The sequence below is a fragment of the Tursiops truncatus genome, chromosome 10 (genome assembly GCF_011762595.2).
Source record: "Tursiops truncatus isolate mTurTru1 chromosome 10, mTurTru1.mat.Y, whole genome shotgun sequence".
Classification (NCBI taxonomy): domain Eukaryota; kingdom Metazoa; phylum Chordata; class Mammalia; order Artiodactyla; family Delphinidae; genus Tursiops; species Tursiops truncatus.
Window position 1 is genome coordinate 11,828,552 of NC_047043.1, and position 13,911 is coordinate 11,842,462.

The 13,911-nt window shown below is 50.3% G+C and overlaps 1 protein-coding gene across 11 annotated transcripts in view; it reads left to right on the forward strand.

Annotated features, from left to right (window-relative positions):
• JARID2 (jumonji and AT-rich interaction domain containing 2) overlaps nucleotides 1–13,911 on the forward strand; it is a 242,835-nt gene that overhangs the window by 204,515 nt on the left and 24,409 nt on the right. For 10 of the 11 annotated variants that reach the window (XM_033863847.2, XM_033863846.2, XM_033863842.2 and 7 more), the window contains one exon: nucleotides 7,116–7,348. In XM_033863847.2, the coding sequence (XP_033719738.1) occupies nucleotides 7,116–7,348 (233 nt within the window). Of the gene's footprint in view, nucleotides 1–7,115; nucleotides 7,349–9,331; nucleotides 13,650–13,911 lie in introns of those variants that run through there. The other variant, XM_033863851.2, reaches the window with a different exon arrangement.

Consider the following 13,911-nt stretch of genomic DNA (forward strand, 5'->3'; position numbering starts at 1 on the left):
GTACAAAACAATTTCCTAATATGGTTCACCGTGATAAATGCTTTTTTCCTCTCCTTAAAGAGATGAGTCCAATTATTTCTTTTAATTGGAGACAGTGTGTGTGTGTCCTCTGTACATCTCGAACTTTCTGTCTCTTATGTTCACAGGGTTTAGGCTTTTCCTGTGAGAGTGAATATTTTTTCCTTTCCCCTTCTCTCCTCTTCTGGAGAATCTTACAAATTAAGACAAAAGATAATTACTTGGAGGAGCAAAACTGCAGGTTCCCACGACACTTAAAATTAATGAGCTGTTGAGGACAAAACACACCTCGTCTCAGGCACCATCATCTTCACCTAACAAGCGCCCCCCCATCCACCTCCCAGTGACACGTGAGTTGGCTTTTTGGCTGTGTTTGCCATTTGGGTGGACGGCTGCTGTAAACAGCAAGGCGGTTACAGAACGGGGATTCCTTTGAGAACTCTCCCTTTGTTTGCAAATCAAAGTTAATTTGATTCCATTTTTAATTTTTGTATTTTTGAAAACCTTCCCCTTTCCCGATGATCTGATCAAAATAGTCTTTAGTGGAAACTTGTGCTGCAGTTCACAGAGCAGCCGCTTCGGTTTATTACGTGAAGGGCGCGTGCCTCCCTCTTGCCTCTCCTCTCTGTGATCAGGGTTCCCTTTCCCCACAGTGTTTTCCTAGGGAGTCATTTTTGGTGTTTGTGGTGTCAGAGCTCCTACAGGGCATTAGAACAGAAGCAGAGTTGTGCGTTCTGTTTCAGGTACAGATAATGACAGTGAAGGCTCTGTCCTCCCGCCCCCAGATCTCAGAAAGATGTTGCTGGCTAACCACAGTGCCAGCTTTTAACTAAGCTCCTTGAAGTCTCTTTCTAGCAACTGGCCTCGCCCCCATGGTTCACCTGGAAAAGAAAAGAGTGACAAACCGTGAGCACTGGTGCCCTGATGCCCATGTGGCATTGACCCGGTCGTGGTGTGGTGATCCTTACAAGCTAACGCTTGCCCACTGCTGCCGCAAAGATCCTTTCTAGACTAATATCTTCTCACTGAATCCTCCAAGTGACCCTATGAGATAAGTAGTTAATTGGGAAACTAAGGCTTGGACAGGAAACCAGTCCAAGGTCAGATAGTTAGCAAATGATTTATCTGGATTCAACTTTAAGTAGCTTCATTTTAGAGCCTGAGCTTTTTGGGGGCTTTGTAGGTCTAGGCATAAGTACAGGGGCCCTCAAACCCTCTAGTAAACCACGGTGTAGCTAATAACCACGGAAAAGGTGATCCAGCCTACTGGTTTCAGGCTTGTTGGTCTCAAGACCCATTTCTGCTCTTAAAAAACTATTGAGGGACCCCAGGAGGCTTTTATTTTGTGGATTGTATTTATTGATATTTACCATATTAAAATTAAAGACTGAGGTAATTTAGAAATATTTACTCATTTAAAAATAACACAAACCCCCATTACATGTTAACACAAAGAACATTGTCATGTAAAGGGACAATATTCCAAACCCCAACAGTTAACAGGAGAGGAGGGTTGCATGATTTTCCATTTTTGCAGATGTCCTTGAAGTCTGGCCTAGGAGATGATGGCTAGATTCTTAGGTCTGCTTCTGCATTCAGTCATATACGAAGAAAATCAGTCTCGGACAAAGAGGTGGTTGGAAGAGGGAGGAGCCTTTGTGAAAATTTTATTCTTTGATTTCACACCCAGACTCAACCAGTGGTAGTTTCTTCAGGGTCAGTTGTTACCATCATCTGAACCCACATCGGTGAGCTTCTCCTGCTCTGTTACGTTAACATCCATTGGTTTGCCTTCTCCCTCGAATGGCTCTCTGACCCACACACAATTTTGTAATGTCTTGTATTGATTGTTTGAAAATAATGGTTCACTGGGTTATCCACCCCTACCAGTCATCGGCACCTTCCGTTACGCTGTTTCAAAGAATCTTCCCTCTGCACTGAACTCATCAGGAAAGTCTTTAAGTGTTGAGAGGCCGTCGAACTCATGGTGGCAGATACACGTTTTCCAGAATTGTAATTTTTGCCTGAAATCGTGAATTCTGTCGTTGGCAGCAAACATTGTTACTTTTTCCTTGACAGCCTCACTTTATTCATTTTTGAGAAAATGGCTGACAAATAACTGCATCGGTTGTCCTTTCAAGTAAAAATAGCATTCCGTGAAAAAGCAGCTAGCTTACAACTTGATCTCACAAGTGCTTTTCCCTAGGAATAGTCGTCATACTGGTATTCAGGAGAAATGCCTTATGTGTGGTTCCTTTTTTTTTTTAAAGTAAATTTATTTTATTTATTTATTTATTTATTTTGGCTGCATTGGGTCTTTGTTGCTGCACTCGGGCTTTCTCTAGTTGCGGTGAGCGGGGGCTACTCTTCGTTGCGGTGCACGGGCTTCTCGTTGTGGTGGCTTCTCTTGCTGTGGAGCACAGGCTCTAGGCACGCGGGCTTCAGTAGTTGTGGTGCGTGGGCTCAGTAGTTGTGGCTCACGGGCTTAGGTGCTCCGCGGCATGTGGGATCTTCCCAGACCAGGGCTCGAACCCGTGTCCCCTGCATCAGCAGGCAGATTCTTAACCACTGCGCCACCAGGGAAGTCCTGTGGTTCCGTTTTTGTCACACAAAGTATGTGTATTCCAGGGTTGAGATTTAATACTGTTAACAATTCTATCGCTTTATCACTTTCCAAAGTGAAACTGTCTTTTTCTTTTTAACTGCTAGTAAATGGTAATGAAGATTACCAATATTTGTTCATTTAGTTTGGCGCCACTGCATTGATTTGTGTTGAATTTTGCTACCTGTTGACGTTTTCTTTTGGTTTTGTTCTGTTTTTAGTTTTATGGAGATGTAATTCACATATCATAAAATTTACCCACAGTGTACAATTTTGTACTTTTTAGTATATTCACAGAGTTGTGTAATGATCATCACAGTCAACTTTAGAACATCTTCATCGCCTTCACCCTGAAAAATCTGTACCCATTCGGAGTCATTCCCATTTTCCTGAACCCTCCCCAGCCCCTGGCAACCACTAACATACTTTCTGTCTCTTATGTATTGGTCTAGTCATTTCATAGGAATGGAATCCTATAATAGGTGACCTTCTGTCCTTAGCTTCTTTCACGTCCCATAATGTCTGCAAGATTCGTCCATGCTGGAGCACGTATCTGTTCCTGATTGCTTTTCATGGATAGATGACACCCCATTTTGTTTAGCTAAATGCCAGTGCATGAACCTTTGGATTTTTTCCCCAGTTATTAACTATAGTTAATATTTCTGCTCTGAACATTCATATACATGTTTTTATGTGGACATATTTTTCATGTCTCTTGTGCTCATACCTGGGAGTGGAGTTGCTGGGTCATATGGTGACTCTGTTTCACATTTTGAGGAACTTCCAGATGGTTTTCTAGAGTGGCTGCACCATTTTACATTTCCACCTGCAGTGTTTGAAGGTTCCACTCTGCATTCTCACCCACACTTGCCTTTATGCATCTTTGTGAACGTAGCCGTCCTAGGGGATGTGAAGTGGTATTTCATGGTCATGTTGGTTTGCATTACCCTGATGGCTGATCCACCTTTAGCCATTACCATCACTGAAATGTTAACGCAGTAAAAAAGGTAAATACTCTCAGGATAATTAAGAAAGTACTTTTGACCTAGGGGATCCCCTGAAAGGGTCTGTGGGTCCCCCATGGGTCAGGTCGCTCGTTAAGCTGGTAGAACAACGAGGGCTGTGGTTTCAGCATCATATTTTTCCTTGCTTGGCCAGGACGTTGGCACTGCCTGTGTTTTCCCATGAAATAGGATATTGGGAGGCAGTGGTAGGCAGCCGGGTCGAGTAGGAGGTTATGGTGAGTCGGCTTAGGCCTGCCCTTGGGCTGTATTGAAGCCCATTCTTCTACTGCATTTGCGGGGAGGGTGGGAGGCCAGAAGAAGAGCTCTGGCCACAATCTGCGTGTAATAACCTGAGACGGTCCCTTTAAAGAGGCAGCAGCAGTAAGGTCTCCCCAGTGCCGAGTGCCTGCCGAACCCAGACAGGGCACTGCACACTCTCTACGTAGGAGTGTGTGGTTCTCAGCCTTAGAGAGAAAACTGAGGATTTACACAGCTTGCCCAGGTGCAGGCAGTAGGGCTGGGAATTGAGGCACTCATACAAGCTTGTGAAAGGGAACCAACCCCCAGAATAAATTTTTTTTGTAACCAAACAGAGAAGTAAGTAATTCTAGTATTAGCACACTGCTCATCTTGGTGGCAGTAGCAAAGGTCAGGAAAGTATGGAGTATTTAAGATTAAAAATAAAAAGATGAAACTTCCTGTGCTTTGTTTCAATAAAGGAGCTATGTTCACTGCCTGAGAAAATTGGTGAACGGTCAAGAATTGCCTAGATTCATGTTCCTTGGCTTGATTTTTAATCACGTTGAAGTATGACTTCTTATGGATGTTGCTTCTAATTTGTCTGGAAGGCGAGTGCAGATAGCGCCAGCTTGGGTATGATGAATGGATTCTGACAACGTGTAGTTAGTTACACTTAGAATAAATGCCAACCATTTGAAGCGCTCCGTTTTTCTGTAACAAAGTAACCAGCAGAGCCTTGCACAACACGGGATCATATACCGTATTTTGCTGTGGCGTGGTCCTTACGTCCGTATTGAGCATCTATTTAGAGTGTGTCATCACTGGGGCTGCGAGCAGCTTTAGAGATCAGGGCTCACAGCCCATCCAGATACGGAAAGCGTGAATCTGTGCGTTACACCACATACGGTGTAATAACAGGTGCACTAAAGAAGCAAATCTAAGCGATCGAGTCAGAAACAATTAGGGGGAAACTTAGAGGAATGTCATACCATCTGAAAATATGTTCGGATATTTTTTCTTCTTCTTCTTGCGGGGTGCTGCTGGCTGCGTGTAAGAAAGTCCCCACCTCTGACCAGCTTCATGGGAGAACTTTCGAAGCTAAGAAACTTAAAAAGTGGGTTAGCGGATTTAGCAACATAACAGATGGAAAAGCAAAAAAGAGGAAAATATTTGCAATCTACAAGGCATAAATGTAATTTAAAGGCCACTTAGACAAATGGGGGGACAAAGAAAGCATTGATGGCACTGGGGAGGGCGTCCTTGGAAGACATACGTTATTGTCTGATGGACCAGTGGGAGAGGGGGTTTGCCTTCTGAGTCTTTAAGCTTCAGGAAGAGGTTTCAACTCAAAGGAGGCGGAAGTTTTTCTTTACAGCTGCCTGGTCCTGTGGTGACTTCTGCCTGGCATTCTGCAGGGCCTGGTTGTGGGGTGGGTAACCTTGGCGTGGAGGTACCCAGTGGGTGGGTGGGCACAGTGACCTTTTAAGGCTCCTTCTGTCAGGAAATACTCCAGGAGCCTTTTTTTTTTTTTTTTTTTTTTTTGCAGTACGCAGGCCTCTCACTGCTGTGGCCTCTCCCGTTACGGAGCACAGGCTCCGGACGCGCAGGCTCAGCGGCCACGGCTCACAGGTGCAGCCGCTCCACAGCATGTGGGATACTCCCGGACCGGGGCATGAGCCCGTGTCCCCTGCATCGGCAGGCAGACTCTCAACCACTGCGCCACCGGGGAAGCCCCAGGAGCCTTTTTAAAATGACAGCCGCAAGGGCTCACTGGCTTCCCTGGCTGTTCCGCGTGGAGCTCGTGGGGCCGGGCAGCCAAGCATGGGGCATCCTTCCTCCTTCCCTGGAGAAATAGGCCACCTGCCCAGGGGGTTTGGGATGCGGGTGTGGGGGGACCTACGGGAACCAGAGAAGCAGATGTGAAGGGCCTGTAGATGTCGTGGAGGAGTGCCGGGCCCACCAGGTCTTTCCTGGAGTGCGAGTCCCGGCTGTGAACCGAGGAGAAACCTCAGGGCAGCAACGTGATGAAGTTTACTGTAAGGACCCTGAGCATCGCTGTTATCTTCTCAACTCCCTGAAGCGGGTTCGGGGGTGTGCAGCAGGCACACAGGGAACCAGCACTGAGCGCAACCTGGGGACCAGGAGGGTGGGCCTGGGAGGCAGCAGGGCCTGGGCTCGGCACTCGCCTTCCATTGGCGTCCTCTGTAAAATGGGCGTGAGGACAAGGTCCAGTCCCTTTGGGTTCAGAGGCTGTGACTTCCTCGCCTGACCGTGGCCCCTGGGCTGTCGGCAAACACTTAATACTTGTATGTGTGTTGTGACTCCTGGGGTAGAAACGGGTCCGGCTCAGAGCGCCTGTGCCTCTCTGTCCCTCTTCTCTGGTCACTGAGGGCTCAGGTGAAGCAGCTGTGTCCTGACCCATATTCGTCGGCAGATCTGCAGCCTTAAATGCATTACTTTAAACTGAAGAATATGTTCTTTTTTAGGATCCCCTGTATCTTTATACATGAGGTGGTCCTGTTCGTGGAATGTGACTGTTGGTTTCTTTTTTTTTTTCCTATTAATTTATTTTTGGCTGCGTTGTGTCTTCGTTGCTGCGCGCGGGCTTTCTCTAGTTGCGGCGAGTGGAGGCTACTCTTCATTGCGGTGCACGGGCTTCTCATTGCGGTGGCTTCTCTTGTTGCGGAGCATGGGCTCTAGGTGCATGGGCTTCAGTAGTTGTGGTGCGTGGGCTCAGTAGTTGCTGTGCACGGGCTCAGTAGTTGTGGTTCGCGGGCTCTAGAGCGCAGGCTCAGTAGTTGTGGCACACGGGCTTAGTTGCTCCGCAGCATGTGGGATCTTCCCGGACCAGGGCTCGAACCCGTGTCCCCTGCATTGGCAGGTGGATTCTTAACCACTGCACCACCAGGGAAGTCCCTGTAGGGATTTTTTTTTTTTTTTTTTTTTTGGTAGGGATTTTTTAAAATGGATTTTTCAGTGGTTTCAACCAAAGCAGATAGTTCCTAGGATGTGTTTATAACAAAAAGTTATAAAAAAGTTATATTTTTTGGTCTCTCTGTGTTTAGGATTATTCCTGTCCTTCGTGGTGGTTGTTTTGACTTGAGGTTGGGTCTTGAGAGCGTGTGAGATGTGATGTTTGTCCAGAATGTTTTCCTTTTCTTTCTCCTTTTGTCTTTGGGGGATTTAGGGTACCTGGCAGCAGGCAGCATCCTCTGTAGTGACTTTGTTCTTCCTCTCTCCTTACTTTCCAGTTTTCAATGGTTCCAGCAGGTCATCACGGGAGAAGGAACCTGTTCAGAAACACAAAAGCAAAGAGGCCACTCCGGCGAAGGAGAAGCACAGTGATCCCCGGGCCGACGGCCGGAGGGAGCAGGCTTCCACGAGCCACCCCCCAGCGGCCCCCTCCGCGGGCTCCTCTGCCAGGGGGCTCCCCGCTCACCACCACCCCCCTCTGCATCGGTCGGCTCAGGACTTACGGAAACAGGTAAAGCCCAGCCCTGCCGCCAGGGGATCATGGTCTGGCCCGGAGGGTGCCGGCCTTCCTGCCAGATGCCACCGCCGCGTTTCATCAAGTTAACTGAAGGGGGAATGTGAGTAGTAGCCTTGAGAGATCCATCTTTCCGGAGCTCAGAAGGCAGGAAGGGATGCTCAGAGGTGAGGGGGTGACCTGGGCACCGAGGTGCCAGTGCACACGCCTCTCCTACCATGAGGATGCATTAGGCGGGGCTGTTGGTGGGTTTGCATCCCTCCCCGGAGGGTGCTGCCAGCACCCAGTGCCACCAGCAGTGGACCCTCGCTTGCTGGGATGCCCTAGAAGGGTAGGGAGGGAACACTCCTTCGTTACCCCTCCCCTGCCCCAGCGCCCCGGGCACCAGGTGAGGCAAGGAGTCCTCAGGTGAGGCCAGGAGCCACAAGTTACCTTGGAACAGGCCTGCACATGGCCTGGAGTGTCCCCTGTGCTTCTTGACGGACACGTTGGTGGCTCGGACACGTTGGTGGCTCGCGGCAGGACTTCTGATAGGCCTCCAGGCGGTGATGAGACGGGTGCAGCCGCGGGGGACACTTACTCCGTCCTGCGCCCTCAGGGTTAGCGGAGGCTGCACACGCTCTGCGCCACCCCCACCCCCACCCCCGCCAAACGCCCCGACTTCGGGGTCACATCCAGAATGCAGATCCTTTGTGGGTGCCTCTCCCTGCCCTTGGACAGAGTTCTCAGCACCTGGGAGGGGGTGTGGAGCTCGGTGAGGCTCTCACCCGGGTCCAGTGGCATTTCGTTACGCGCTCTGCTCCTGTTCTCACTCCATCTGAGAGTGGGTGAGCCATGGGGATCAGAGATGCGCTCTCCACACTGGGAATTCTGTCACATACAGTTAAAACTTTCCTTAGAATAGACTGAGGACTCTAATCTGGAAAGATTGATTGATTCTGGGCGAGGCGCGAGTGGCCTGGAGATTCCCTGATGCGCACCATTGTGGAGAGAACTAATAGATAGATAGATGGTCATTGTGGTGTGAAGGTTGGAATGCCTCCTGTGGAATTGCTCTTTCTCCATGGTCTTTCTCATTCTTGATGCTGTTGGGGACCATTGTCTCTGAATATGTAGCTGTATGCACGCACATCCATAGGATTGTGTGTGTGCACACGTAGTCTTAACCTTTAGCTTTCAAATATCACTCAGTCCTCCAGCTGGAGTGGACGAGGCAAGAATCCTCCTGTTTAATGTTTCTACGGTCCTCAGGTTGCCACTTAGTGCTTCTGAAGTGTCATCTTGAGATTAAACAGGTGGTTTTTGCATATTTTAAATGTTGCCCACTGTTCCTGAAACACAAACCTCACGGTTTTCCTCACAAGAGCACCTGAGCGTGACTGTGGAATTGGCCGCCCTTGAGCTGGGTACCCGGTTTTCAGGACATAAAGTACAGGAGGCAGCATCCCTTTGGTGTCTTGAGTCCCCATTCCATTTCCAAAGCTGTTGGCCGGACAGGCCTTTGTGCAGAACTTTCCTCCAGATCTTTGCTTATGAAAGAGAACAATTCAGAAGGGGGTCTAGAGAGGGAGGGGATCCATCTGTGGAGCAGGAATCTCAGTGAGGAATGAATGTGTGACTTTATTCACATAGAACCATAATCTCTCTCTCTCTCTCTCTTTTACACGTGAGGCTGGATTGAGTAAACCCCTATCTCAGTTGGTCCAAGCTCATCCTCAGCCCCCAGCGCTTGCCCCTCAATTCAGGATTTCCCTTTGTAACTGAAAAAGAGGAGTTCTCGCAGTTGGAGGTGAGAGTTGAGGGGAGTAGAAGGTACCCCTTCCCTGGGATGGGCCCATCCCCTTGACCCACAGCAGGCTCACGCGGCCGCTTTTACACGCAGTGTAGAAGATGGAGGGGAGACCTGGGTGGCAGGGCAGACTGTCATCTGAGTGACTGTAGGAGCCTGGCTGGCTTTCTGGGTTCAGGTCTTGCAGGTGGGGTGTAACCATCCCCATCCCACCCCCTCCTGCCTGCCCTCCCTCCCCTGTCTAATCCAGCCGGGTGGGATGACCCAGGACTCCCAGGTCTAGTTGGGCTCTGACCACGACCTTCACCCGAGACTTAAGCTGTAATAGTTAACCTTCCTGAGCCTTATTGTTCATTTGGAGCCAATGATGCCAACCCTTCTCCCAGGGACATTGTGAGAAATGAAAGGATAATTTTGATACCATCAAATCCCATTAGTTAAGTACTCTAAGAAAAAAGACCAATAGAAGCCCATTGTAGATTCCTTTGTAATGGCCTGATGCAAGTGATTAGAATCTGACCTTTCATCTTTTCAACTGCATAAAAGATGGGAGGCCCAGAGAATACTCGGATCTGTAATGTCAGATATGATTAATTTTTTTCTGTCGGCCTGAAAGAAAAGATCAGTGATTGTACGAAGTATAGCTGCCAGGGTGGAGGGATGCCCTATGTAGGGGTGCTGCTGAGAAGTGACCATGCCCTGCTGGCCCCAGTGCACCGAGAGCTCACTCTTCTTGCTGGGACCTTGCCTCTCACGGTGCTGGGTGGGGTGCTCAGCTTCATAAAAGCCCCGGCCTTTGAGACTCAGAGCATGAGAACTCAGTGTGAGGGGCCTCCCTAATCCTCCAGCTTTTATTCTCCCAAAGGCTCCAGGTGTGCCAGGTGACACCCACACATGGGTAGCAGCCCTGCAGCTGCCCTGGGTGATGATTCGGATGTGTGGTAGGTGTCGAGTGCTTCCTTAGAACAGTACATACGTAATGCGCAGTAAAAATAACAAATTGAGGATGGAGAAACAACCATTCTTACACCTAGAGAGGGTGTGGAGATGTTTTCCAAGCGTGTCGTGAAGAGGCTTTTGCAGACAACTGTGTGTGGTTGGTAAGCCAGGATGTGGAAGACGTGGGTGGTGAGGCTGCCCCCGGCTGGCACACCTCCCGTTCTCATCTGTTGCGCTGAGGCTGAGCCGTAACGTGAGGGAGAAAACCACCAGCTTGTGTGGCAGGGCAGACACACCTGGCGGAGGGTCTGCTGGGCTGTGGCACCTTTGAGGAGAGGTTTTCACACTCAAATGTATGGCAGCTGGAAAAAGTCTTGGCCTAGTCGGATGGAGAGAGGAGGCCGAGCTGTTCAGACCGAAGAGTGAGGCGTATTCTTTAACCTTCTGGAAAATGAAAAATGGGCATCCAGAGAGAAATGGAGAGACTCGCCTCAGCTAGAAGAATGTGGAAGGTCTGACCGTGCTCTTCATCAGGTCTTGCGGGGAGTTTGAACTGCGCCTCTGTCACGTGGTGCTTGTGACTGGGTCAGGTGGCCTGCAGAGGGGAGGGGGCAGGTGCTTTGGGAAGGTTCGGGGCTCCGACCAGGACCAGGTGTTCCTTTCGGAGAGCAGGGCTGCGTCAGCCGTGTGCCTCTGCTCACTAACTTCCAGGTGCCCGCCACACCAGCAGGCCTGCCTTTCCTGTCTGTAACTCGCTGCCTGTCCAGTGGACTCTGTTCATTTAGGCTCTTTTGCTATTTAATTTGAATTTTAAAGTCCAAATACACTGTCCCCAACCAATAGTGTTTCTCTTGGGCACCTTTGCTGCTGCTCTGAGAGGATGGGCAGAGCCACTCGACTCAATGACTCCCTCTAGTGGGAAATGGGAGTTTGGTAGTTGACTTTCTGGTTGAACTGAGGACCGCTTCATGTCTGTGCGACAGGGGTAACCTGAGCTACAGGTGCCAGGTGGGCGGTGGTGGGTCAAGACACCCCACTTCCTGCAGAGCTGGGTGACAGCTTTGGGGTGCAACGTCAGAAGCCCACACCTGAGCTGAGAAGGAACACCTTGAAGAGACGTTAAGTTATTCAGCTGAAGGGCCTTTATTGCCCCCCAGAGGGCTCTGCCTCCCGCCTCCCGCCTCCTGCGTGTTGATTCTCCAGTGAATTACAGTGACCCCTCTCCCCGTGTCAGCACTTCCTCCAGATGTGTAGAGTTGAGAGCAGGCCCGTGTGGTGGGCTGGCCAGGTGACCTGGGCGCGTGTTGAGGTGAAACAGTGTTGGGCTCTATTCCATGGTGGAATAGAGCGGTGGCTGGGGAGACGCCCAGTGTGAAGGTGAGACAGTGCCTCGGTCCATAGCTGTGTCTCCTTTGGTACCAATTACTCATTGGACCCTGGAGGCAAGCACAGGCCAATGACTAGGCGTCTGTGTTTATAGAAATAGGTAAATAAGAAGACGATCTTTTTGCCATTGAAGATGGTGAAATAGTTATGCAGAATTCCACCATGTGAAAATTTGGAATTTCCTGTACGACAGTGAGGCAGGAGATCAGGTGGCCCCGAGAAGCCGGACTGGATTGACTCGGGGCCCTGCGCCGTTCCTCCAGGTAGAATCTGGGAGAGTGGAAGCCTGGCTTCCCGGCCTCCTGCAGGTGCACAGCCGTGTCGGGGGAGCGCAGAGCTGTCGGGGACTTGCACACACTGAGCCCCTTTCTGCATCCTCACCGGTTAGGTCAGAATCTGGATGGGGGAGGGCTTTAGACTGGAATCAGCATTATTTTCAAGCTCCCCAGGGGTTCTCTGGGCTCCCGGGTTTGGGAGGCACTGAACCTAAACCTCAGCAAGACATGACGGCTGGCGGTGGGCTCTGCCGGCAGGAGCTGGTTGGTGGTGTCCACTGTGCAGTGGTTGCCGTTTCTGCTGGCGATCCTTATCTTCAAGAAGGGATTAACGGTGCCCTGCGTCTGCTTATGTGTAAGTTGGGTGAGAGTCGGAGCAGCCCCCACAGAATGAGGGCTTCGAGGGGTGTCTTCTCTGAAGATGCAGATCCCTGAGCATCTTGCTGGTGGAAAACTCTTTCTGTGAGCCTCTGCAGGGTTTTACTGTTTCCTTTAGTTTTTCTAAATGGTTTGTTTTGTTTTTAGTCAATGGATATTTGCATTCCCCACTGTACATCCTATTCCAAATTAGTGGTACTTATCATGGAAATTTTGTCTTTGCCCCTGCCCCTGGTTTTATAAATTTGTTTTTAATTTCTTGTTGCCAGGCTGCTAGTTCTGTTCTGGTTTTGTTTTAAAATTTCCTGTTACGTATTCTAGACCACCTGCTCATTCTGAGTCCTGCTTCATTCTCAAGTGGCCGGCAGGGTGCATCCAGGCCGTAGTTCCTGGGCCTTCTCTTTGGCCTCTCCCTCCCCAGTGGGGTCTGGGACCTCACTGAGCCCAGAAGTCGAGGCTGGCTCCCCAGAAACCTGGTTACCAAACGCCCCGGGTTTGGCTCATGGAACACAATCTCACACCAAGAATTCATGGCTTTCATTGGACCGCGTGTAATTGGCGAGTGAAGAAACACAGGTCCGGGGGCTTCTCTCCTTTCTCTGTTTTCGTAACCTTCTGTTAGTAGTCTGCTGCCGTGGCTCCCAGAGTAGGTCCTTGGGTGAGGCTCAGCATCACCTGAACCTCATTAGAAATGCAGATTCTCGGGCTCCATCCCAGACCTACTGGATGGGAGACTCTGGGGATGGGGCCCAGCGACCTGGGCTGGGCCTGGGCCTAGTGCAGAGGTCGTTGAGACTCGGGCCCTGCCCTCCAGGACCTGGTCCCAGGGGTGGGTGCGTCGGGTGTGGACAGGACAGGCATGAACTGCTTTAGGTGCCACATGGCTTCCCCAGCTGGGGAGCCCAGGTCCTCCTCTTGGTCACCTTCTTCTCTGGGCCCATTGGTGAGAAAAGGCAGCTGTTGTTTCTGCTCTGTTTCCCGGTGAGCGTGTATAATGTTTAGTCTGCCTTTTGGGGAGGTGGTGTTGCTCAGGTAACCCTGGTATCCCTGGTTGCATGTGCAAACTCGATGCCCAGGATGGTAAATGACATGTCAGAGGCCACTGAGAGGCAGAGCTGTGATGTGGTGTCCGCACCGGAGCGGTGTCCGCATCAGCTCCTGCGCTGGGCCCGTTGTCATCCTTTGGAAATCAGTGCTTTTCTGGTGTCCACCCTTGTCACTCGCTGGCTTCTTTTAATACATGAGGGTGTCCTTTGTGTGTCACAAGATTACTGTGGTGTCCAAGCTGTAAGATGGCTGTGAAGAGAGGCTGATTGGTCACCAAATTCCCGTAGGACCGAATGTGGACGCTTGTAGGGGCGGGAAATGGGAGCCGTCTGTGCAGAAGGGGTCGGGCCTGTTTTGCTTCATCAGAGAGGCGAGGTGTATCCAGTGAGGTGCCCTGGGGCCCGTCTCACGGTGACTGATTGGCAGACGCCCACGGCTGACGGCTACACCTCTGGGCATGGCACGGGACCGGCACCTGAGCCACGTGAGCGCTCTTATTCCTTTGTTTCCGTAGCATTTTTGTTTGGTTTTTTACTTACTGAGCATGGATTTTAAAATTCTGCGGGCAGATCATGCTGCTGTAGGGAGCACAGGAAGACCTGCAGCCACGTCTTTTCTTGGCACAGGCGTGCGTCTGTGCGTCTGCCCCCTTACCAGCAAGACCTTGCTGTCGGCTGTTGTTATTAACTCGTGGCAGGGGATTGGCAGGCACGTTGAGGGTCCTCACTGGGAAACATCTAGTTTCA